General features: G+C 35.5%; 1 protein-coding gene and 1 long non-coding RNA gene across 6 annotated transcripts in view; one reads left to right on the top strand and one right to left on the bottom strand.

The window, feature by feature from the left end:
• Positions 1-1,772, bottom strand: part of LOC141729347 (uncharacterized) — a 40,137-nt gene extending 38,365 nt beyond the window's left edge. The window contains exon 1 of the long non-coding RNA XR_012580762.1: positions 1,589-1,772. This is a non-coding gene — a long non-coding RNA (uncharacterized LOC141729347). The remainder of the gene's footprint in view (positions 1-1,588) is intronic.
• Positions 1-20,281, top strand: part of AKAP6 (A-kinase anchoring protein 6) — a 258,549-nt gene extending 238,268 nt beyond the window's left edge. For 3 of the 5 annotated variants that reach the window (XM_005479847.4, XM_074542702.1, XM_026792816.2), the window contains exons 13-14: positions 10,740-14,206; positions 19,332-20,281. In XM_005479847.4, the coding sequence (XP_005479904.2) occupies positions 10,740-14,165 (3,426 nt within the window). In that variant the 3' untranslated portion in view covers positions 14,166-14,206; positions 19,332-20,281. The remainder of the gene's footprint in view (positions 1-10,739; positions 14,207-19,331) is intronic. The other 2 variants (XM_074542704.1, XM_005479848.4) reach the window with 1 other exon arrangement.
• The last annotated feature ends 3,606 nt before the right edge of the window (positions 20,282-23,887 follow it).

Raw genomic sequence — 23,887 nt, 5'->3', positions numbered from 1 at the left:
CTTATTTTCTGATAGGTTGAACTGCAGTATTTTCCATTTTACAAGGGCCTTCCATATTAGATGATAGGGCCATAATACTTATGCCACTATGGAAATATATTTGCAGGATCTTCAGGAAGTATATGCAAAGTCAGTATCTCATTGTTCACTATTATAGCATATTCTAGGAGCTGCACCAGCTCTAAGCAGACAGGAATACAGTTAAAAACTATTTTTAAAATAAATGAAAATAACTAAGGAACAATTATTTACTCTTTTTTTCTTAACACATAAAGGAAAAGGTATCCAACAGAATTATCAGGCAGGAGATTTAAAACAATCAAAAGGGAATGCTATTTTCATGGAGTGAATAATAAGAATGAAATTTGTTCCTACAGGATGTGGAGGATAGCAAAAATACAAATGACTTCAGTAAGTAATCAGATAAATTAATGAAGGAGACATCAATTAATGATTATTAAATTCCAACTCTGAAAGTCCCCACAGGCTGACTTCTCAAATTTGGGAGGGCAGCTTCTAAATTCTATGTGTTTGAGGGTTTTCTAACTTTTCCATAAACATTCACTAGCAACCACCTCAGGAGATGGACTCAGCTGAATGGACTGTTGGTCTCACCTAAAATGACTGTTGCTGTTTGAAAGCACATGAACTTGTAGATTTGGAGGCCTACCTATGCTATATGTACAGTGAAGAAGTTTTACAATATGCCTAGAGAGTTTTCACTGTATCTGGAGGGAGTTTTGCTATTTCCAAAAGCTGTAATGCAGCCATTTAGGTTGCGTGTTTTCACCAGAAGAAAACTTTCAAAAATGCACCCACTTAACAGTTTACCAAGACATTTCTAGCATAGTTTTTCTGTAAAACATGCAGAAATGATAATAAATACATCTGCTTAATATTTAAATATGCATATACATTTATATCAGAGGTACTATAGTAATACTATAATACACATTAAATAATAAAATGTAAATAATGAGCAAGGATCATTTAAGTTTCATTTCTCCTTATATACAAGACGTTTGTGTCATTGTTGTAGCTCTAATCCATATCCAGGTCTTCGTGTTTGGTGTGTGCGGTAATATGTAAATTACCTAGCCAGCTGCGTTAAGCAGTGTTTGTTTATTCTATTTCTTTTGGCATAGCATGCAACTGAATTTCTGCCAAAAATGTGGCTGCTCCAGGGAACACTGTTCAAGACGAAGGAAGTTTTGAAAGGAAAGATATATCATGAGTCCTTACTCTGTGAAACAGTATAATCAAGAGAAACTCTGTTCATAAAAAAGACCTGTATTAACGTAAAATAATGAGTTTGTAAAATACAATGAGCAAGCAGAATCTTTTTAGAACACTCTGTTTACATCAACTTTGTAAACAAGAATACAATACTAAGAGGCAGTGACTTTTTCATGTGTGGGAAGCGCGACTAAAAGTGGTGATATGTGAAAACGGAGAGTTTAAGAAAAATTATTTTTAAATGGCATGTTAATATCCCCTAACACATAGAGTTAAGTGCATTTAAATTTAGAAACCAATGATGTTTAAATGTTAAAAAATTGCATTAATGATGTGAGAGCTATCTACTTACACTTGCAGTCCTTTCAGTCTTGTCTGACACTTCCTTTTTTATCCAGCCAGCTAATTTCCCCTCCTTTGTGAGGAGTAACTGTTTTCACACTAGTGCTTACCCAGCAAGCCTCCTCATTGTTTCATGGTTAATTATCTTCTTGAGCTTCACCTTCTCAAGCGAAGGGAGAAGGACTGGGCCTCCCCGCAGCTCTAATGAAAGCTAAGTTTGAGAGATTCACTTTGTGAATAAATGCAGTGTCTGATCTACAAACATAATAAATGAGTTCCTAAACTTTATGGAGTCACAGCTCATTCAGCAGGTTTACTGGTTTACTGAACAATTCAGAAAGACACTTTATTCTAAGAATCCATTTTGATTTTTAAAAGGGGAGGAATATTGTTTCAGTGTGAAACAAAATACCATAAACTGTTTCAAAATTTCTAAGCACTACAAAAAAAGTACATGTCAAACATACAGTTTCAGTAAAAACCTGAGCAACTGCATGAAAGACTTAGAGCTCTATACTGCACATTAAAAACATTTCTACTGATAACATTCATACTAATAGCTGGACTTTTTGTGCCTCACCAGCACTGAAAATAGTCATTGTGGATAGACTGAAATCTTCAACTCATGCTTTGATTTTTAGCCCAAATTTGAGCTGTGTAACATTTAAAATAAACTCACCTGTAAGAGAGGAAAGTTGAATAACGGCAATATAGTGATTTTGTAACAGTGAGTTACTCTTTATTGTAATATTTTACTCTGTGTAACTAAGACAGACATGTATAAACCCCTCACAATAGCAAGGTATCGTTGTCTACTACTTTGGCTTTTTCCAAGGGAATTTCCACCAAGTTTGCTTATATCAAATAATTTTGCAAGTGACCAGACCAAACAGTGCACTTGAGACGCTGCACAGGACTTATTCAATGTACTGGCTTAGATATGAAATTCCAGTCCTTTTTTTCCAGCCAGCTCCAGAGCTGTGTTGACATCTATTATGTATAGAGAGAGGTATAAACATCATCACTTACCAGAAAAGGTGAAAAGAAAATAATCTGGAAGTTCAAAGATGAGAGGATCTTGGTGAAAGAGCTCTGCCTACCTAGGGACTGCTTATATTTGGAGATTAGGCCAGTGTTTCTATATTGCAACATTTCAAGAGCAGCTTTTCTTAGATATAGGCTGTGTAATGGCAAGGAGCAATTGTGCTGTTGTGGCCTCAAAGTGCTTACCATTGTAATTTTGATTCATTGCCAGAACTCCCTACCACTTACTGACAGCTGTGGTGTTTAACTTAGCACTTGGAAATCCATAGGTGGGCAGACTGTGCAAGTACTTGTAATATACAGTATTCTTCTAGCCTTTGATTTAACAATACTTGCTTATTGTCTCCCTTTGAGTTGATATCTTAAATTTACAAATGATGAATCAATCACTTCAGGAAATGCCGGAACTGAAATTGCAGAGAAATTGCATTGAAAATTTAAATAAGGGGGACAGGGAGTCCATTCTCATTGATAATGTGAATTTGGTGGTCTCTCAACTGATTCAGAAGAAGAAACTGATGATAGGGATGGGTATTTTTCATGCAGTCCTGTTATTCATAAATAATAGATAAAGTCTCCCTTTCCAGTATACTGGAAGAATTTTTTATTTAGAAATTGAAGTCTCTCTATTCCAGCTCTTTGTGAGAAAACTTTCTTTCTAGGTTTCTTCTAAGGTCAAGCTCCCAAGGGCTTATGTCCTGCTCTTTTGTACCTTATTTCTGTCTATGTTTCTATGGTGATTCTCACTCTTCAGAGTTTTTCACAAACCCTCATTTCTGCTGAAACAAAGCTCTTTAAAAAGCCATGATTTTGGTGTCCTGATGTGCCTGCTGTAGATTGGAGATGCCTGTTGTATCTACTGAGTCCATTCATAGCATCCACTGAGTTGTTCTGGTTTAACTGAGAATACACTGTTAAAGGAGTACCAGTTCCAATGTACATGATACTAAATTGAAAGTATTATTAGCAGTTTGTAGACCTCTTAACTAGTACAAAGAGAAAGCAACAGTGATTTTATTGTCCCACTTTGCTTTGTTGGTACCAATTTTTTTATGAGCATCTAAATGTGGAATGCAATTGATTTGGCATTAACATGATGTTCCACAGGTTCCCTGGTTTTTCTGGATGTTTTATAGTCTTAACTATAAAGAAGCCATTTGGGTCAAATTCTGAGACTTTGCATGAATGAACTCCCACCAACTTGCATGGGCATGTACTGAGGTGTGGTGCCAGGATTTGCTCTGTTCTGAACTATGTGTGCAGGGAAACATTTTGGATTTAGATAAAGCCAGGAGTGTTTTTCTAAGAGTTTCATAAAGGGCTTGTGATGGATTCTTGAACAAAGAAAAACATATATTTCTCTGAAGTAAAGGTGAGATATGAAATGACATTCAAGGGCAAAAAATCCTGTCATGTAACCTCTTGACAGATGAAAAGAAAGCTACAAAGCAGTAAAAACAACAGTTGGTAAAATATATCATGTAGCCAGGTTTTCTCATGACAAAAAAAAAGCCCAAATACACAACTTGGGATATAGGTCTGGGACTGTAAACCTATTTGGATGACAATATTACTCAATATAAAAATGTTATAGATGTTCTTCTTTCTAGTAACATCTAAAGGGATTCTTCTGCAAATAAGAAACAAAGATGTTAGAAAGGATATGGCTGCAAAAAAAAAAAAAAAAAAAGAGGCAAATGCTTCTGTAGAGGATGGAAAACAGATAATGGGTAGGTCATTAACAATGATCCTTTGGACACAGAGCAGGGACTGAACTTCTTGAGTCCCCGCTTTTGCCTTGATCTGTGATCAAAGTTAGTTCCTGCAGGCCTTCTGCTGACATGGCTCACCTTCTGTTTCAGCCTGGCTTGTACACTCCAGTGTGATGTGTGAGTGGAGTGTGATAGAGAGGCTGGAGCCTTTCACTCTTTTGTCCATCTGACACTGCAGGCAGCTTACCAAGGGAGTTAGAATACCCTCATAGGACTCCATGCAGGCTCAACTGACCCCAGAATTTTACCTAGCATCAAGTGACATAGAAATGGCAGAAGAATGCTTAGAGAATGGACATTTTCCCTGACTTCTAAAACACTTCTCCTACTAGTAGGAGTTAATAGTTTTCAGCTGGGCTACCTGTTAAAATGACACTGCAGTTATTTTACCTGTTGCTTAGAAGATGTGCCCAGAAACCTGCTGCCATGATAAAGAAAATTACCTATTTTAAAACCTAGATATGAAAATAGTAGTCCTATAAACTGTTATTTCTGAGCATTATCAGAGAACTTCAAACCTCCTCATAGAGACCTGAGCAGAGGTGGAGTCTCTGTTCCCAGCTTATACTGAGACCCTTGCAGGTGACATCTGTGGCTGCTGAGGGCAGAGGCGAAGCCCGTGTCCTTCCCATGGTACAGGACTCTGTGCATACAACCACCCATGTAGGACCCTGACACTACCTGTAAACATACATGACCCCTAAAAGAGCAGGAGGAACTCTGCATGTGCAGGATTGAGCATGTAATGTCATCGAGAGAGGCAATAATAACTGTAAAATGCAGTAAGGGATTACCATAGATTTAGTTCTTATTTTCTCAGGAAATAAATGCATACTTGCTTTTAATTGCAATTGTAACAAATACGTAAGTTCATGTACGTTTTTTCATGGTCTGTGATAAAGCATGCTGCTTCCATATATTCTGAGAATATATTGTAATGTGTAGGCCACTTTGGTGTTATGCACAGGGAATATTATGCATATACATATGCTTACGCATATTAAAAATTGGTGTTAGGAAATGAGGATAGTTTTTTTGATGACTGTGATATAGGGAACACCATTTAGAAAATGAGTTTAAGTGAGGCAGAGGTGAAGTGGCACTGTACACTACTATTTCCCTCAGCAGAAGTACTTGGCATGCTTGCATTTTTCAAAAGACAAAATCATGTTTGTCTTCCTTGAATGTGCACACATTCCTGGAGGTGGGGGATGGTTTTCTGTCCTTTTTCTTTTTTTCCCTGGCCCTTAAATGTAGTTGAGATTGGATAATTTGGCCACAGCAACTGAAGGCTATGTTGCAGGGAAGGAGGAAGAACAGAGTTTGTATTTATTATTGTAAAAGCTCTTTTTTTTATGTTAATTCTTTTTAAAAAATATAATAGTACGTAGGGGTTACATTACAGGCCTGTTTCACCAACTCAAAGTATCTGTACTGGAGTAGCACATGCAAATGAAGCCAAAACAGAGAATCATTGTTTAATGTAATTTGCTTCAGAAAAAAGCTAAACTATTCTTGTTTAATTAAAAAAAAAAAACCAAATAAAAAATTTCATTTTGACACTTTTCCTTAAAGAGCGTTGGGGCTGAGGAAATATCTTTATTTGGCTTAATAACCTTATTCCTTCCCATTAACATTTTCTGCAGAGTAACTGGTTAGCCATTAAACACCAACTCTACAAGGATTTAAGCACGCACCTAATTGTGCTCACAAGAGTTGTCCCACTGAAATGGGAATGCTTTCCTGAACAAAATAGTTCTGGATTCAAAGTAGGAATAGCTAAAATCCTTAAAGCAGCACTTTCAAATACATTAGAATTAATTTAACCTTTCACTCTTCTGAGTCTATAATTTGATTGATTATTCACTTAAAACTTTTCATGCAACAATATATGCTTCCTAAGTGGTGTTTATCTAGTGGAAATATGCAAAAAATAACAGTATGCATAATATTGTGCATCTTTTGATTCTTATTATATTGAGATTTTTTTTATTTTCTTGGTCAAAACTATTTGCGGTTTCTTACATTTCTTACTGATCTTAGAGATCTTCTCTAAATGTAGTGGTATTTAGTGACTTTGTAGTGTTAGAGACCACTCAGACCTACTTTAAACCTACCCATTTTTAGAAAAATTAGATACACATTTTTACTTACACATTCTTTCATATATAAAAAAAAAGTTTCTGAATTCCAGGAAATTTAGTGCCATCAACCTGTATCACAATAGTTTTTGCCAGACAGGACAGGTACCTTTGCAATGTTTTGCCACAGACTCCAGCAAAGCCAGGGCTTAAGAGTCAGCATAGAGGGCTCACTCCATTGAAATGTGATGTTCTGTAGCACACTCCAGGACTCTCTTTAAATATAGTCTGTCTTACGTGTGGAGATCAGCATGTCTGTCTGGGATAGACCCCTTCCTTTTTGGATATTTGCATTTCAAGAAGGGATTATAGAATCATAGAATCATACAGTCAGAGAATGGTTTGGCTTAGAAGGGACCTCAAAGATCATCTAGTTCCAATCCCCCTGCCATACACAGACTCTTTTCACTGGACCAGGTCACTCAGATACCTTGATCCAGGCTAGGTAGAATGTCCTTTGGAGTCTTCCTAGAGAGTCAAATTCTCTATGAAAGACATATTCTTAATTAACTGAAACAAAATAAAAAACATTCTGCAGCTCTTACACAAGTAAAACTTTCCCAATTGGAAATGGAAGTAGAAGATTCATCTACTTTGTGTGGAAGATGGATTGTACAATACTATACAGTTCACTCAAATTTAAAACATGGAAGAAGAAGCAACACCATATTTCCCAGTAAAGTGAGCAAACAGAATTTATCTCTGGCCCTATCTGACATTTATCATTTGTACCCTCCTCTGTATAACACCAAGTAAAGCATAAGGTTGGGGAATTTTAAACATTCTGTTGGCAAAACCTAACAATCTATTAATAACATGATAACTCTAATCATCCAGCATCCTACCTCTGCACTGAGCAGCCTGAAAAAGAGATATCTGATATGATAAAAATGGTTCCTAAAAATTCCTGGGATTTTACCTCACTACTGCTGTCAGGGCAAATGTCAGCTGGAGTGACACCACCTTCCATTGTTCCCTCCAGAGATTTATTCCAGAGGCTATGGTGTGGCACTTCCAAAAACTACCTCAATCTCTTCCTTGTTAGAACAGTTCACTAAATTTTGTAAAAAAAATATAGGGAAAATATATACCTGTACTAAAAATGCCAAATACAAAATGTGTGTGACTTAAGCTGAGTGGTTTGTTTCAAAGTTAAAACTTTTCCTGTATTTTGGAAGGGCTGCCATTGTAGCTGATAACCACTAAATTTGTACTTCAAGGGATAAGATATTTATAACTACAGTAGTAATTTACTAATATCAATTTAGTCAGTTCCTTGGAGAGAGAAAGCTATATTAGTAAAATGACCATATCTACATAAGAGTCTTTGCGAATATAAGCAACCATCAGAAGGAAAATAAAATAAAACAAAACTAAATAAAATAAAATAAAAATTTTTAAAAATCCCCTGCCATCAAGCTAAGCCTGCAAAACTTCTGAGTATATGCCAGGACTCAGAAAAGCATGTGCATTTTAAGAATAAAAAAATAGGCTTTGAAGTGGGGAGCACTTAGTGAAGATGAATGGGCTGAGGTCACAACTCTACATGTTTTATTGTTTTAGTCCATCTGACTTGCTGAACAAACAAGCAGCCAAGTGCTGATTTACAGAGGGAAGGTTATCTTCCTGACCAATGAGGACCAAATGTTTTGTTTTGAAACAGAATCAGATTCTATGGAACATAAAATTCTTGGAACCTGCTGCTGATTTCCTGCCTTTAGTAATTTTTTCATGCAGCTGCCAGAAGCTTAAAACAGTAAAATCAAGCAGTTTAGGAAACTTCCCACAGCAATGTCTTCCTAATGCTGAGTATGACAGGATTGTAAAACATGACACAGAGAAAATGAGCCATTGAATCTGATTTCTTTTTTAATCTAACAGGTTTTCAAATAATTTCATTTTCTTACATTTTACTTAAATTTTACTTAAGGGTCATCTACAGCTGGGAAACTGAGTTCAGCTAAGTACAAACCAGGAGCTTTTATTAAAACACGGCAAACTGGCAAATCCAAATAAAGATTTCTGGACTCCACAATGTACTGAACTGCTCTGATAGCCATAACTGTCTAGTAAATGCGTGTTTTCGCAGGAATTTTTCTTTAGCCAATGTCTCTTGGGGGAAAAAGAAAGAACTCTAGCAAAGGTACTCTATAAAATCTTTGAGGTAGGTAGATTCACAAAGAGACTCAAACCTTCAATATTAGTCATGACAGATTCATGAAATACCAAAGGCCTCCTAACCTGCCAAGAATGAAAAAAATTCTTTCACACTTGCAGTTCTGCCCATTATTATATGTGATCTCTTAACACAGCTGCAGGACTCAGGGACCTACATTACAGCTAAGCCCAATGAAGCACGAGAACATAGATTTATCTATGTTATCTATGAGAGAGTCTTGATTTATCAAATAAGTTAATAATCACATCACCCCGATGAATGGTGGATAGCTGCCCAGTTTGGGGGAAATAATTCCGCCTGATTTCCGTTGATTGTTTTAGCCTTTTGTTTAGTGGACATACTGGGATGCTATAGCCTTGTTTCTTGCACAGAAACAATGCCACCTATATCCATAATTAAATAGGCACTGGAGCAGAGATTTGGCACTATCTGTGTCTGTGTCACTTGCTGGTTAAACATGCCAAACACAGCACTGCAGGACAAAAATCTCCCATCTATCTATGACCAAATTAATATTTGCTTTATGCAAAATGATACAGGACAAGAAAGCTTCTTTTAAGAACAGATTGTAGTTAGGGCTTCTCCTGAGAGAATAGCTTGGTTCATATCACTTATGCCCGGTCTTGCGAAGTGTCCCAGCCCAAAATCTGTGTCCTAGCTATGGAGCTCACAAAAGGGCTGTGAAGCTTTAGTTTGTACTTCAAAGAGAGTTTCCAGCTGAGAATTGAAGTCAGAAGTACGTGCCTTTCCCTGCACAATTAGCCTTAGCTGAGTCTTGATGAATCTAAGTCAGTAACTAAGTTGTGCAGAACTGCACTTTATTGGACTTCATTTTATCTGCTTTATATTTGCTGGGATTTGCTCTTGCTGTTTGGCATCATGTCAATGCTGTATTTTAAAAACATCACTTGCTCAAAGAAAATTGGAGAAAGCAGAAGATCAGAGTTGAGAGATTTCTTGGAAGAAGTGTTTGTGTTTCTGGATACAGTGATTACTGTTCAGCTGTTCAGATGATTTAAACTAAACAGTTCTACATTAGTCAACAGTTCTATTACAAGACTCCTTGTAAAAGCAAAGCCTTCTGTAATATGGAGGCCTCTCAAGAAATAGAAAAATAAAGTGAAATTAATTTGTGCTAAACCTCCAAATCAGGGATCATTTCAGTCTTATTTTCAAGGGCTTAAAGTGGTTTGGTACTGTTGTCCACTTGACAAATCACATCTGAGTAAGAAAATTTGTCAAGGTATTCTTCCTCTTCCACACATTTCTAGAAGGAACAATTCTTGTTATCTCATGTTCTGAGTCATAATAACAAACATTACTGGAAAGTTACAAATATGTTAAAAAGAAAATTAAGTTTCTCACACTTTTTTATCAGTCAGTCCTTTTTCAGAGAAGGGTACCAGAGCGGACATTATTTGAAACTCATGTAGCACTTGATCTTTCAGCTGAACGTATCAAATTCATTAATCTTACTTACTGATCATTTGTACTGCTTTTATTATCAAGTAAAGAATAAATACAAATTCTAGCAAAAATTCATCAAGACTTGTGATCTGTTGTTTTAAGGCTGACTACAGAGAAGTTTGTTATAAACATTTCAAAAATCCTTTCATAAATCCTTTACATCTTAACTATTTTAAACTTAAGCAGGCTAAGAAAGTTTTTCATATATTCAACATAATTGCATATTTTTCACTAACACACTCCTGTTGTGATTCCAAGTTAAAAACTTTATATCTATAAAATGACTAACCACAATTAATATATTAAGCTGAAATTTCTGTATTATATTTTGACAGCAAATAAAAAGAAACAAAGAAGTCTAAGAAATCTTTGAAAATGTAATTGGTTTCATTTTAATTGATCATTTTAATAGCACACAAGGCGTAACAAAATTAAAAGCCTATTAGTGATCATTGTTCCAAAAATGCACTTTACTTCCATTAACTTACATTATTTTAGTGGGAGCACATTTAAAGTACAGCTGTAAATATTTTTAATCTTTGACTTTTTCTTTTACAGGAGCCTCTAAATGTTATTGATCCCAGTTTGATGGATCTAAATGGTCCAAGTGAAGATGCACTAGAATGGGATGAAACTGACATAAGTAATAAGCTCATCAGTATTCATGAAGACTTAAGTGATCCTGATCAGGAGCTCAACAAGGATGATCTAAACCAGAAACCTGCCTCAGAAGAATGTGGTGATAATAATGTGAATGAGGATGAAAATATCAGTAATCATGGAATTCCTCTTTATTGTCCCAACATTACTTCCCCTCCAAATCCTCACATCTATCAGGTCTATAGTCTTCATAATATTGAATTATCAGAAAAAAAACATATCCCTTTTTTGAAAAAAGCATCCAGACTCTCCAGTGTAATGCAGTCTAACATTTTAAACAAAAGTCTCAGTAAAGATTCATCATTTTCATCTACCAAATCCCTGCCAGATCTGATAGGAGGTACCACATTGGCAAAACCGTATAACTGCATGTATCAGAGTGGGAACATAAGCAGGCATTCTGAGAGTGAGAGTGGGATAGTGAGTGAATGTGATACAGAAACTACAAATAATTCAGAAATTTTTTTGCTAAATGATATTGAAAGCAGTCAGAGTAATCCTGAAATTGGGCATGTGGAAATCCAAGTGGAAAATATAATAAAACCAAAACTAAAGCAAGACGAAGAAGATCATACTAGTCTTTCAGATGATTTCCAGTTGGCTCCTTCTGTATGCTGTGGAAGTGAAAATGATGAGGATTTGGACAGCATTACTATGTCCAACCCTGGTTGTCCAGAAGAATTGCAAGGAAAACATGATGTGTTTACATTTTATGATTATTCATATCTTCAAGGCTCCAAATTCAAATTACCAGTGATAATGAAACAATCACAGATTGAAAAAACACATACAGAGGGTAGTTTGTTTCACGACTTTTGTTTTGACAAAATATCTGGTAAATCCGAACATAATTCAGGAGAGTCACAACCAAATGGGTTTATTCATGATCATACTCTGGCAAGTATCTGTGGAGAATCAGATCCCAGTTCTGGTAAATCTGTAGAAACAGTAAAAAAATTACCTGTTACAGAGAATACAAGACAGGTTTCCACTTTATCTCATAGTTCTTCTTTAGAATCTCTGTCGGTAGTAGGTGATTTGTTCAGCTCAGGTATTTTTAAAAGTGGAGATGGTCTTCAGCGAAGTGCCTCTTTGGAGAGCTGGCTGACTTCCTACAAAAGCAACGAAGATCTTTTCAGTCATCATGGCTCTGGAGATATAAGTGCAAGCAGTGATTCTGTTGGAGAGCTCAGTAAAAGGACATTAGATCTTCTGAATCGCTTAGAGAATATCCAGAGTCCTTCAGATCAAAAAATAAAGCGCAGCATCTCTGATATGACACTCCAAAGTAGCTCTCAGAAAATGTCTTTTACTGGACAGCTGTCTCTAGATATTGCATCTTCAATCAATGAGGATTCAGCAGCTTCTCTCACTGAACTCAGCAGCAGCGAGGATCTTTCTCTTTGCTCTGAAGACATTGTACTACACAGAAATAAAATACCAGATTCAAATGCATCATTTAGGAAACATCTTAATAGATCTGTAGCTGATGAGAGTGATGTCAATGTCAGCATGATTGTTAATGTCTCCTGCACTTCTGCTTGTACTGATGATGAAGATGACAGTGATTTGCTTTCAAGTTCCACCCTTACCTTAACTGAGGAAGAGCTAGGTATCAAAGATGAAGATGACGACTCCAGTATAGCAACTGATGAGGACATTTATGAAGAATGCAATTTAATTTCAGGACTTGATTATATAAAAAATGAGCTCCAAACCTGGATTAGACCAAAATTTTCCTTGACAAGGGAGAAAAGAAAAAGTAACCTCAGTGATGAAATTCAGCGCAGTAAAGAAGTTAGTAATGAGACATCAAAAGCCACAGATACATTAAGCATTGAAACACTGTTGAATGGTTCAGTGCAGAAAATATCGGAAAATAACGGCAATAGTAAGAATATACCATGTGATCGTGGAAAAGGGACAAAGAGTCACCCAGTGAAAGACATTTCTCAGGTTGTGAAGGATCAGCTTGTGGATGATATGGAAAATGGCAATGTTGAAAATACTCTTGGCAGCCAAAAGGAAAGTCTTGTTAGTGTCACAGCAACCCCCAAAACTCATGCATCACTTGATGTCAGAGAAGCTGAAAATGAGTGTGGTGTCTGTGAGGCATTTACAGACAGTTCAGATGATTCACATATGGATGGCAAGGAGACTGTTCTTTCTTCAGCTGGATCCAGGAACCCTCCAAGAGAATGTCAAAGTCATCTTCAGCCTGATCATCACTCTGTTGCTTCCTCTCCTGCAAAAAAGCCTTGCCTTGAATCTTCCTCAGAAATTAATTCTGTAGTCATACAAGATACAGCTTTACAGCCATCCTTACCTAGTGGTCAACAACACAGAATAAACTCTACTGAAAAATTTCCTGATTGCTGTGCTGCCTTGAAATCCAGTGAAGCAGAATGCAACTCATCAGCCAATGGTTTTGATATGTGCTGTAACTGTGAATCTGCTGATTTTGATAAAAAAACCATGGAAGATGGCTCAGTACACAATTTTGTCAGGGAGATAATAGACATGGCATCAACAGCTTTGAAAAGTAAGTCACAACCTGAATGTGAGTCATCTGCTCCAGCTTCATTAGCACAGATCAAGGAAAAAGTGTTAGAACACTCTCACAGACCCATCCAGCTAAGAAAAGGGGACTTCTATTCTTATCTTTCACTTTCTTCTCATGATAGTGACTGTGGAGAAGTAATCAAATACATCGAGGAAAAGAGCAGCACTCCTGTGCCACTGGACTTCACAGATGAGAGAGAAGATATTGAATGTTTCTTTGAAGCCTGTCCTGAGGAAGAACGGGTTGAGCAGCAGCAACAGTCTATTTCTAATCTTTCTCCTGAAGCACAAGTTGAGCAGCAGCAATCTATTTCTAACCCTATTTCTGAAACATCTGCAGAGTCACTAGGTGAAGTGCCTCCAGAGTCATTAGAGTTAAAAACTTCTTCTGAAGGTAGGGATTTATCTTTCTTATGTGGGGATGACAATGATATAAATATTCCAAATACTAACAAAAAATGTACATCAAGTAATTCAAAAAATGCTGATGATAATTTGCTGTTTTTAGATGGACGAAATGAAAGTTTGGAAAAGAATTCTCCAGAGGTTAGCACTAAAAAGAGTAGTGCAGGAAAATCACCTGGAACAGAAGATAAAAAAGGATGTGTTGCTGCTTCTGAAGAGGCCTCAGGTACAGAGTTTCAGATAAAGCCTGGCCATTCACAGAAAAAGGATGGTTTACAACAGAACAGAAAAACTCTCACTTGTGAAGAAAATCTCCTCAAACTTCATAAGGAAAGACATATAAATATGCACAGATAGAATGTAACCCTCTCCAGGCACATAGATTATTCTAAAAACAGGTATGTACTCTACAAGTTGCACTTTTTTTTTTTTTAACTTTTTTTTTTACTTTTCTTTTTTAACTTTTTTTTTGTGCAATGGAAGGAGATGAATCATCAGCCAGGGCTTCTGTTTCATGATAGTGCTATGTCATTTGTTTTGCTTACACTATAATCCCAGTTTACATGCCACTAGTCAACAAATGCAGTGAATACTAATTGCTTTTTGCCCTTTGGCTTTGCACTGACTGGAGCTGCTCCCTTCTGGAACAAGTCTGCTATCTTGCAGAACCTGGGAATTCCTCCAACATAATATGTCAGTCTCCATTCCGTCCTCAGCTGACAGAACCAGAAACCATTCGTGCTCATTGATGCCTTTCTCTGCAGGCATCTGGTCTTAGGAGGGGTTCAAAAGCACTTGATAAAGCTAAACTTCCAGTTCTACAAGAACTACTTTGTCTGACTAGTGAGTTGAAGTTCTACAATATTTCTAGACAAACCATGAAGAATGGCTAAGCAGACTGGAGAACAGAGAGATAGTAAGTAATCTCCTGATGCCAGTTAACCATTATTTTAATTCAATAAGCCATTATTAAGAACAGAATTATTACAACATAGCATTAGGTCAAAAGCTGAGGTTTCCAAAACAACAAATCTTTACAACATCATGAAAGTATATAATGTGAGGGTAATGGACATGGAAACTCAAGACTGTCCAGTACCCAGCAGTACTGCAACCTTCGGTTCTCTTTCATGGTAAGCATTTTGAAACATGAATAAGATGATGGAACCTAAGGCAGAAAAGTGGTCCTGATCTCTACCAGTATTTGAAAGTGGTTCAGATCTGGAATTTCTGACCTCACATAAATGTTGAACAATTGCTGCACATTTAATTATGGACGAGGATCTACAAAACCACTTTTGGGTCAGTTCCTGGCATTCAGCACTGCTGTTTTCAGTCTCACTAGTTTGGTGACCCAAAAGCCAGCACAGCTCTATCAAATGCCATTAGTCTTTGGAAACACTCCTCCAGCAGACCACAGCCAGAACAGCAACTCCAAATGCCAATCCAATTCCAAATGCTGCTGCTTGCCAGAAGTTGTAGCAAGGGAATTTACTATAAAAAAACAAGGCTAAGCATGGGACAGATTTCCTTGAGGAGTTCTTGAGTCTCCACCTCTGGAGATTTTCAAAATTCAAGTGGACGTGGCCCTGAATAATCTTTTCTACCTTTGAAAACAGCCTTCCTTTTAACAGGAGGTTGGACCGGTTGATGTTCAAGTTTCCTTCCAACCTAAATTATGCTATGATTCCAAGATGTTGGCAGGAGAAAAGGCTGTTATTCATCACTGCCCATGGAAAACATTAGTACTCTCCTATGGCAAACTATGTAGCTGTAGCAGAGGATCACATATGATTTGTACAAAATAGATTTATTTGCTGCTCTTAGAGATCTAACTTTCTCATTTTTTGATTTTGTTATGTTATATTTCTAAGCTTTGGGTTTTCCATTTATTGGTGGTTTACCCAGCATTCCCACAGTCACATATATATTTCTAGCAAAGCCTTTAGCTTATGACAGCAATAGTCTACAGCTTGCTGCTATCTCAACACATCTCTGTTTGACTAATGCATTATCTTGGAACCATCATAGCAAAGAGGATATGTCTGGAATGTTTTTGAAATAGGCCATCATGACCTGCTGGTTGCCAATTAGGTTAATACTTGGACACATCCAAACAATTGGAGAAGCAATGGAGATGAACTATGAATTGCAAAACTCATAGATAATTCTATGTATTCTAGAATTAAATTAAATTGATTATGTGTATATAGAAGTCTCTATTTGGAAATTGAGATGATGACAAAAGTCTGAGATTTTTAACTGAAACTGATATAAACATAAGCTTTCCAAGTTATTGTTTTGCTAGTTTTCTCATTTTTTCACTCATTTTTATAATATTATTTTGAGGAAGAATATGTGCTGTAGTGAGTGTGATTTTATCCTTGTTCTCATTCTTTCACTGATAATGACATGTCTTTTCAATTTGTTAGTACTTTTGCTCTGAGGATCTCAAAATACTGCATAAACTTATCTTGCTCTTCAGAACTTTATAGTTATTTGCATGGTAGCCAGATTTTTTTTTTTCCATAAGACTGGAAATGAAAATATGCAGTTTGTGTGAGTTCTAAGATTGGACACAGAGGATAGGTTTAATAAAAAAATGCCCCATAATGCAATAAAATATAATGCAAAATCTGGATACAACAACTTAATAGGGTTATGTTATAGCTTCCACTTTTGCCCAGGGGCTGACAAATTATTTTAAGAGAACAAAGCTCTTCACACTACATTCCCACTTTTTAAATGTAGGAAGATACACTAGTTCTTAACTTGTACATATAGCATTACTTCCATGGAAACTATGTACTGTATTATTCCCAGTAGTAAAGTTCTAGGATACATATAGTTTATCTCTGACACACCAAAAATGAAAATATGAACTGGTAGGTTTGGTTTCACTAAAGTCTGAGCTCCCTTCCCCCATCCACAAGCTTGATGCTTTAACTTCATCTCTCATGCTATGGGGAATGAATTACAGAAGCAATCTATCCTAATTTGTTAACTTATTCAAATAACAGTTATTATACTTAACTATGCTAAAGATTATCTTTTTGGTGGCAGATTGTTTATTTTTTGATGAGGCTAATTACTGATTTTCCAAAGGTAATTTACATTTATTACTAATACATCTTTTAAAATGTGACAGATAAATGTTGTTCCCATAAGTGTATTATGAAAAAAGTTACTATTTAAAAACACATTATTTAATTTGAAAGATAAATGGCAAACACCATTATTTTTCCTGAAGCACCTGTGCTGTAAGCTCATTTAAATGTGTAATTCCATGTGTAGCTGCAATACTTAGAAAAAAAATCTATACTATATGTGTACCTTAAAAGCATATTGAGAATTCAAAGCTGAAAAAGACACGCTTTCAAATGTGGGTTGATTTTGTACTGTTTTAGTATTTACCCTGGCTTTACAGGGGAATAAAACTGATAGTGAATAAATAGTTTTATCAAATAGTGAATGAATAGTTTTGTCGAATGTTGCAGTCCTGTTGTTTAACAGTGTGCTACACAAAAAAAAAAAAAAAAAAAAAGAACCATTTGTGGAAAAATATTATAATTCTATGGGCAGATTTGAAAATCTCTCTGACAGCACTGACTACTCCTTCACATGAGCTGACACAGAGTTCTTCAACAAAGGTGCTCATAAAGCTGCACTGATTTTATTTCTCAATTAGGGGTCACCTTGAAAGATCTATCTGTACATGAGATCATGTGATCTTCTGCTGCCACTGTGACCCATGACTCACCAATGGGATGGGAACTTTTAGGTTCAAATTCAATGTGCATAGAGATCAATACATTTAGGACATTTATGTGTTCTATCCAAAGTCTTTTATAGAGGATGCCTTAGAATTCTGTGTGCAATTTGTTAGTTCTTACAAGTAAATAAAAGCTATTTCCTTACTTCTGTATTTTAAATTTAAGTTTTAACTTAATTTAGGGGAAAAATAACTTACTTGCACTTAAGAAAACAAAATTGATTTTATTTGACAGTGCTGCAATATTAGATAGAATATTCTGCCACTTACTATCACCAGGAGAAACCCAGCACTGGTGCTCAAAGCACACAGTCTGACTGTTATTTCCTGCTCAGCAATAGATATTTTGTATGACATTTTCCTTTCTTGTCTAATTTTTTTAGCAACAAAATAATGAGAATAATAATCAGTGAGACCTATGAAGAATAGCCTATTTATGTAAAAGTATTTTGAGATCCACAGATAAAAGACGATACATAACTGCAAAGGACTGTTAGTTATTTATTTCCTACAGGAGGAAAAACCCCACATTTACTTAATAGTTAGTATATAACAATTTACTTTTAGAGACTGGAACTACAATAATAATCTAAATCTTTGCTTAATTTTTTTTTCTAGAGATTTTTATATGGAAGTAAATAATATAAAGTTTCTTTATAGAGTTTAAAGCAGTCTTGACTTTTTAGCGCCTTACAGTACCTGACTTTAAAAAAGCTAAATAAACAGAGAATCTTGTATTGAAATTTATGAATTACATAATTTTTGAAAAATCCATCAGTGAGACTTTTCTTACTCATGCTAGAATTGTAGAAACCTTTGATACAATCTGCCACTTTATTCAGATCAGTTCTTCATTAATATCTAAACAGACAGTTGAGCTTTTCAATATTTTCAAGTAAGAGTATTTCTTGTATAAATGGGGAAGGATGTGGTCAGTTACAACAAAGAAGATCAAAGGAGATGGTAACTGGATAGATCCAGATATTCCTGCTTAACTTGGAAGGCACATAATGCATGTCTGGAGTGCCTCCTAGGAAATGCCTATGAGATGTACTTTGCACTAATCTTTGAGCTGTATTCTGACAGTTATTTCTTCATAATTCTCATCATAAGCCCATGCTCTTTGCTGAATAGTTTTACCATAAACTCTGAGCTGGATAATTCTATAGTAGGTGAATTTAACTCATTGCTGGTACTAGAAGTGTATAAATAGTTATTTACAATTTAAAAATGCAGGGATGATACTGACAATTCTATTCACAGACCACTTCTGTGACAGTCTTTTCCTCTTCTCCATTGAAGTCTCACTATATATGTTTGCACAAATATTAAAATAATTGTTAGATCTTTTTGTTGCTTGACTTTTGAAAGTGTCCATGTTTCCATTGGTTGGTGCACTTCTGTGTGCTGGAGGTAAGTTCACAGGTAACAATGAGGATATGATCCAGGGAAAAGGTCCAATGTGATGAACACCCTTGTTTCTTTAGAAGCTCCAATGTGATGAACACCCTTGTTTCTTTAGAAGCAAAGTCTTTATGAAAATCAGTGACTTTTCTACATCAATTAATTTTTTCACATTTACTTGTACCTCAGGCTGTTAAAAGTAATTTTTTGCCTACTGTATGCTTCTGCATTAAAGACTCTGGCATGTGACCATTTAATGGCTATATATTATTGTTCTGGAAGACCTATGTTTTGCAAATAAAATTTCATTTTCTGTAACCTACTATTACTTTTCTGTTTCCTTTTAGAAACTTGGCTGCAATTCAGGTGCAGGTTCATCCTGTAAACCCTGGGATGACCTCCAATTCCATTGTATCACTGCCCTTCATTAAAGTGACTCCCAAGATAATTTTTTTTTCCAAATGTAGTTTGTCCATGTTGGCTTTGTGGTCAGGCTGCATATGCTAGTCCTATTTCAGTGATCATTTTATCTTGTAGCAAGGCCATTTGCCTTCATATGGATTCCTCTCCCAAGCTACCTCTAATGACCTCCCCTTCCTAAATTGGATGCTCCTGTACTACTTACCACTGGTTCTGTTCTTTAAAGTACTATGGAATTCACAGTCAGTCTGGTTCATCTTTTCAGAATTGTACCTGTCAGTACTCTTCTATTTTATGTATCAAATTTAATATTTATCTGTATAATGCATAAGTTTATTGAAACTATTTTGCTCTTAAAGTGACTATTTTGTTGGATTGCAGCAAAAAGAAGTCATTGGTCCTCCTGATTCAATACATCTAAAAATTAAGCAATTTAAATAAATGGCATTTTATTTATTTAATTTAAAAATTTAATCTATGCAACACTTCAAGAAACAACTACATAGTGTTGTATATTAGAAACTGTTGACATTCTACTGAATTAAGTATAACATTTTGGGTTTTTATGCTTCTTGAGGTGGTAATGAGAAAAAAGTTTTTAAAAAATGTGTGCCTTGCTGTATTTCTTATACCATTTATTAAAAAGCTGCTTTCACAGTAAAATTATGTTGGTTTGAAAGGAGGAAATAGCAAGGTTAAGATGTGTGAATAATTTCTGTATATATGTATAACCAACTGCAAACATTGATGTATAATGACAGTATAAAATGCTTTCATGTTTGTGATGTCCAGTGATGTGGAAATTATAAGCCTTAAAACCATTAGATTGCATGGTAATTAGAATTGGCACAATAAACATAGTTTATTGGGGAAAAAATGCAGAATTGGTGATCTGTTTTACCTGCGTTCCAAGCAATGCTTTATCAAAATTCCAAAGAATATGGTTTTCTTTGCAAATATTCCTTAGAGATATACAACTCTTTAACTGGTGAAGATTTGTATTGTCTAACTCACAGATAAAGAATTTTGTCTTTAAAGATTCTATAGGTCTTTTGGGCCAAACAAGGAGATACAAATGTTTAGTTTTAATTGTTCATCAGCAACAGTTTGTTGTCCAATTCTTAAAATTTCATTCATTTACATAATCATATTGAATGAGTTCTATCTAGATGCTCTAGCAGTTGGCTGTTTTGATGACTTAGATTGTACATTTCAAGGGCTTTTATCTTTTGCTAAAAGATATTGAGTGGCCAAAAAAAGCCAACCAGCCAGCTTTGTAAGTTAACTCTGCAAACATGGCATTCATCTCCTAAAAACACTATTGGGAAGGAATGTCAGGAAATTTAAGACAAGCAGTGTCCTCTGATGCCACCTTTAATCATTATATTTCCAACTATATAAACATTTTTACAAAAAACTTCAGCATTCCTCCTTTAAAACATGGACCTCAGTTTGACAAGCTTAGCTGTAAGAAGAGAGAAGCTACACTGACCAGCAGATATATTCATGCAACACTGAAGGAACAGATATTTAAGAACAATCTCATGTTTTCCAAAGTATTAACAGCTTCCTATTACTGCAAAAGGGAAATTATTTGTCTCTCAATTTAAATTTCTACAGTGTAGCCTTAGGCAAACTATGAGGTTTGTAGGGCAGCAGTAACAGTGCTTATCTTTAAGTATAAATAAGAAGTATTTATTATATGAACATTTTGAATCTGCAGAGATTTTGCACATGCATATCTTTTATCAGGTATGTCTAACAAGTTAACCAATTATTACCTAAAATGTATAATTATATAGCTTATATAGCTGAATACTACTTTATTGTATTTTAAATTTATATATATATATATATATATATATATATATATATATATATATATATAAATAGTCATTCAAAATATAACTCCTAATTTTATTTGCAGTGACAATTATGTTTATTTATGAGTTATCTCAACCATGATTTTTTAAATGGTCTTGACAGAGGAATTGAGTTAATAATTATTCTTCTTTTTTCCCCAGTATTTTCTGATTTATGCTATCTTTTTTTTAAACTTACTTTGACTATAGTCATACCTTGCACTGTGACAACAGGCAAACCAATAATTCAGTGGCTTTTCAGATCTGTCATCTCACCCAACAGACTGTGCATAACTCCATCAATTACTTGTACCATTCTATTAGGCCATTTGCCACAAATTCACTTTTTTCCTGGGGGAAAACAGTATTACTTGTCAAATCAATAAACCACATATTCATCATACAATATCTGGAATACTATGTGGTCACAACTCAAATTTCTGTGGTTCCTCTCGGAGAGATTGGAACATTTTACTTTGACTAGTAATCCCACATCTATATTATTTGGTCTCATGAGATAAAGTTACCATTTTTAGGCTTTTTTGGCTAGAAAATTTACTCTTTTACAATTTTTATTCTCAGAATTTACTTTGTTGTCAATAAAAATAGATTTTTAATTGAAACACTGATATATATATTCCACAGGACTGTTTCCTCTCTTAGTGTAAGTCATGTTTATGGCCATATTGTGCTGGAAGTTCATGCAATTTCCTAAAGGAAAATGTTGGTATGGTATAAAACTAATGTTGATATACCAAGAGTACCTTAAGATCAGCCCATGCAGAGTCCTGTATAGAGTCCTCATTCCTGCTGCTGAAATTCTTTTGTGGCAGAGAGGAATGCTGCAAGCTTTCTGCAGAATTTATTCCCTACTAAAGTTCCACAGGCTGCTTTTTATTCCACACACTCCCAGGCTCATGCTTGAACAACATCTGCAATGTGTGAGGAGGCCATTTGACAGCAATGGCCCTGACACATGGATCTCCTTTTCCTCCCTGCTTCACATTTCTCCCACAGAGAGCCAGAGCTCTGCAGCTCTAAGCAAAGGCATTGCACACTAACACTCGTGCTAAAATACATGCCTGGGACTATAGTTAAAAACATTTTTTTCACTCACATTAGTTTTAAATATGGATAAGCCATGTCCTCAGTCTCTCTCACTTAATGGTTTGCATTTTTCCCAAGGTAAGTAAAAGATTTTTAGTGATACAATGCACCTATGCAGTACCACTGTACTGGTAAGAAAGTCAGGTGGTGTCTCCACGTTCTTATGGTTGTTTGTGCTGTTCATTGTATACAAGTGTACACATCAGCATGCAAGCACATGAAAATACTCTCAAATTGTTCCTGTTTGGTTGCAATAAACTCAAATAAAGAGTTGCTGTCATTTAGACAACATCTTGACCTTCCTCCTTGGTAACAGGAAGCACAGAGGACATAGCCTTCCACACCACATATTTTAGCATTTCATTGCAATTCCCATGTTGATGAAAACAACATATTTTGAATAACATGTATCTGCTAAGATGTCTGCTTTTGGTTCTTTGGTCCTTTTTTATTTGGCCAGAAGACATTGGGAACAATGTTGTAAATTTTTCTGTGCTATTGTGCACAGGAAAGGGGTTATTAATGTTTAGGCCAGACTGTACTTGGCTCAAGAGGATTAACAGGGATGTCAAATTCTTAGCCAAGTCAATCTCCTCCACTGACAAGTTATAACAAACGTATTCCTAATAATAGCGTCACTTTGAGAGGGGTTTTGGCCAACAAATGACATCTGATCTATTGCCTTCAGTGCTGTGTGTCTGATTTTTCAGAGTTGCCCTGTCTTTTATGCCTTTTCCACCAACCTCAAAAGCTTACATGTTTCATATGATCACTGTTTGCTCAGTAAATATATGTTCATCTTTAATATTAGAAATGTGCTAAGGACTATGACATAAGTGAAGTTGGCATCATTTAAGTCTGTGTACTGGAGGAATTCTAGGTGCTTCAGTGCTTTAAAAATGGAATTTCCTTTGCACTAGAAAGCAGAATTACTTTACTTCTGGTGAGTGGAGAAATAAGCTAAGTTAAAACTAAAGTTAAAATTGTATAAATTAGTAATTTTAGATTACAAATATTACTGTGCTATCATAGTCATTGTTAAACTAGTTATTAAAATTTACAGTTATATAATGATTACCATTAAATTAAATATGAAAAGAAACAGATAGATAAATATTTTTACCTCTGCCTTATGTTGAGCCCATGTCTCTGTGGCATTCTGGAAGTGGAAGGGAAAATAATTTTTAAAACATATGAAATATTTTAAACATTTTTCTTTCTTGTAATTAGTGTAAGGATGTTTTGAATGCAGCAAGGACCTAGTTGTAGCTTTTCCCAAACATTATGAGAGCGACAGGGAAAGGCATATTTCACAAGATTTCAACAGTGAAAAAGAAAAACCATTCTTGATACACTTCATTTACAGAATGAAAAAAAAATCAGACTTAGAAAGAACTTCTGTTGAACATCAACCATATATTCCTAATATTTTCTTTTTTTTCCTGGGGAGATAAGTAGTACTGAAAATAATATGCCCTTAGGCAAGGTGGTATGTCAATTTCTCCTACAGGCTG

Source organism: Zonotrichia albicollis, chromosome 6, assembly GCF_047830755.1.
Source record: "Zonotrichia albicollis isolate bZonAlb1 chromosome 6, bZonAlb1.hap1, whole genome shotgun sequence".
NCBI classification, from domain to species: domain Eukaryota; kingdom Metazoa; phylum Chordata; class Aves; order Passeriformes; family Passerellidae; genus Zonotrichia; species Zonotrichia albicollis.
This window is presented reverse-complemented; position numbering and strand designations above follow the sequence as displayed.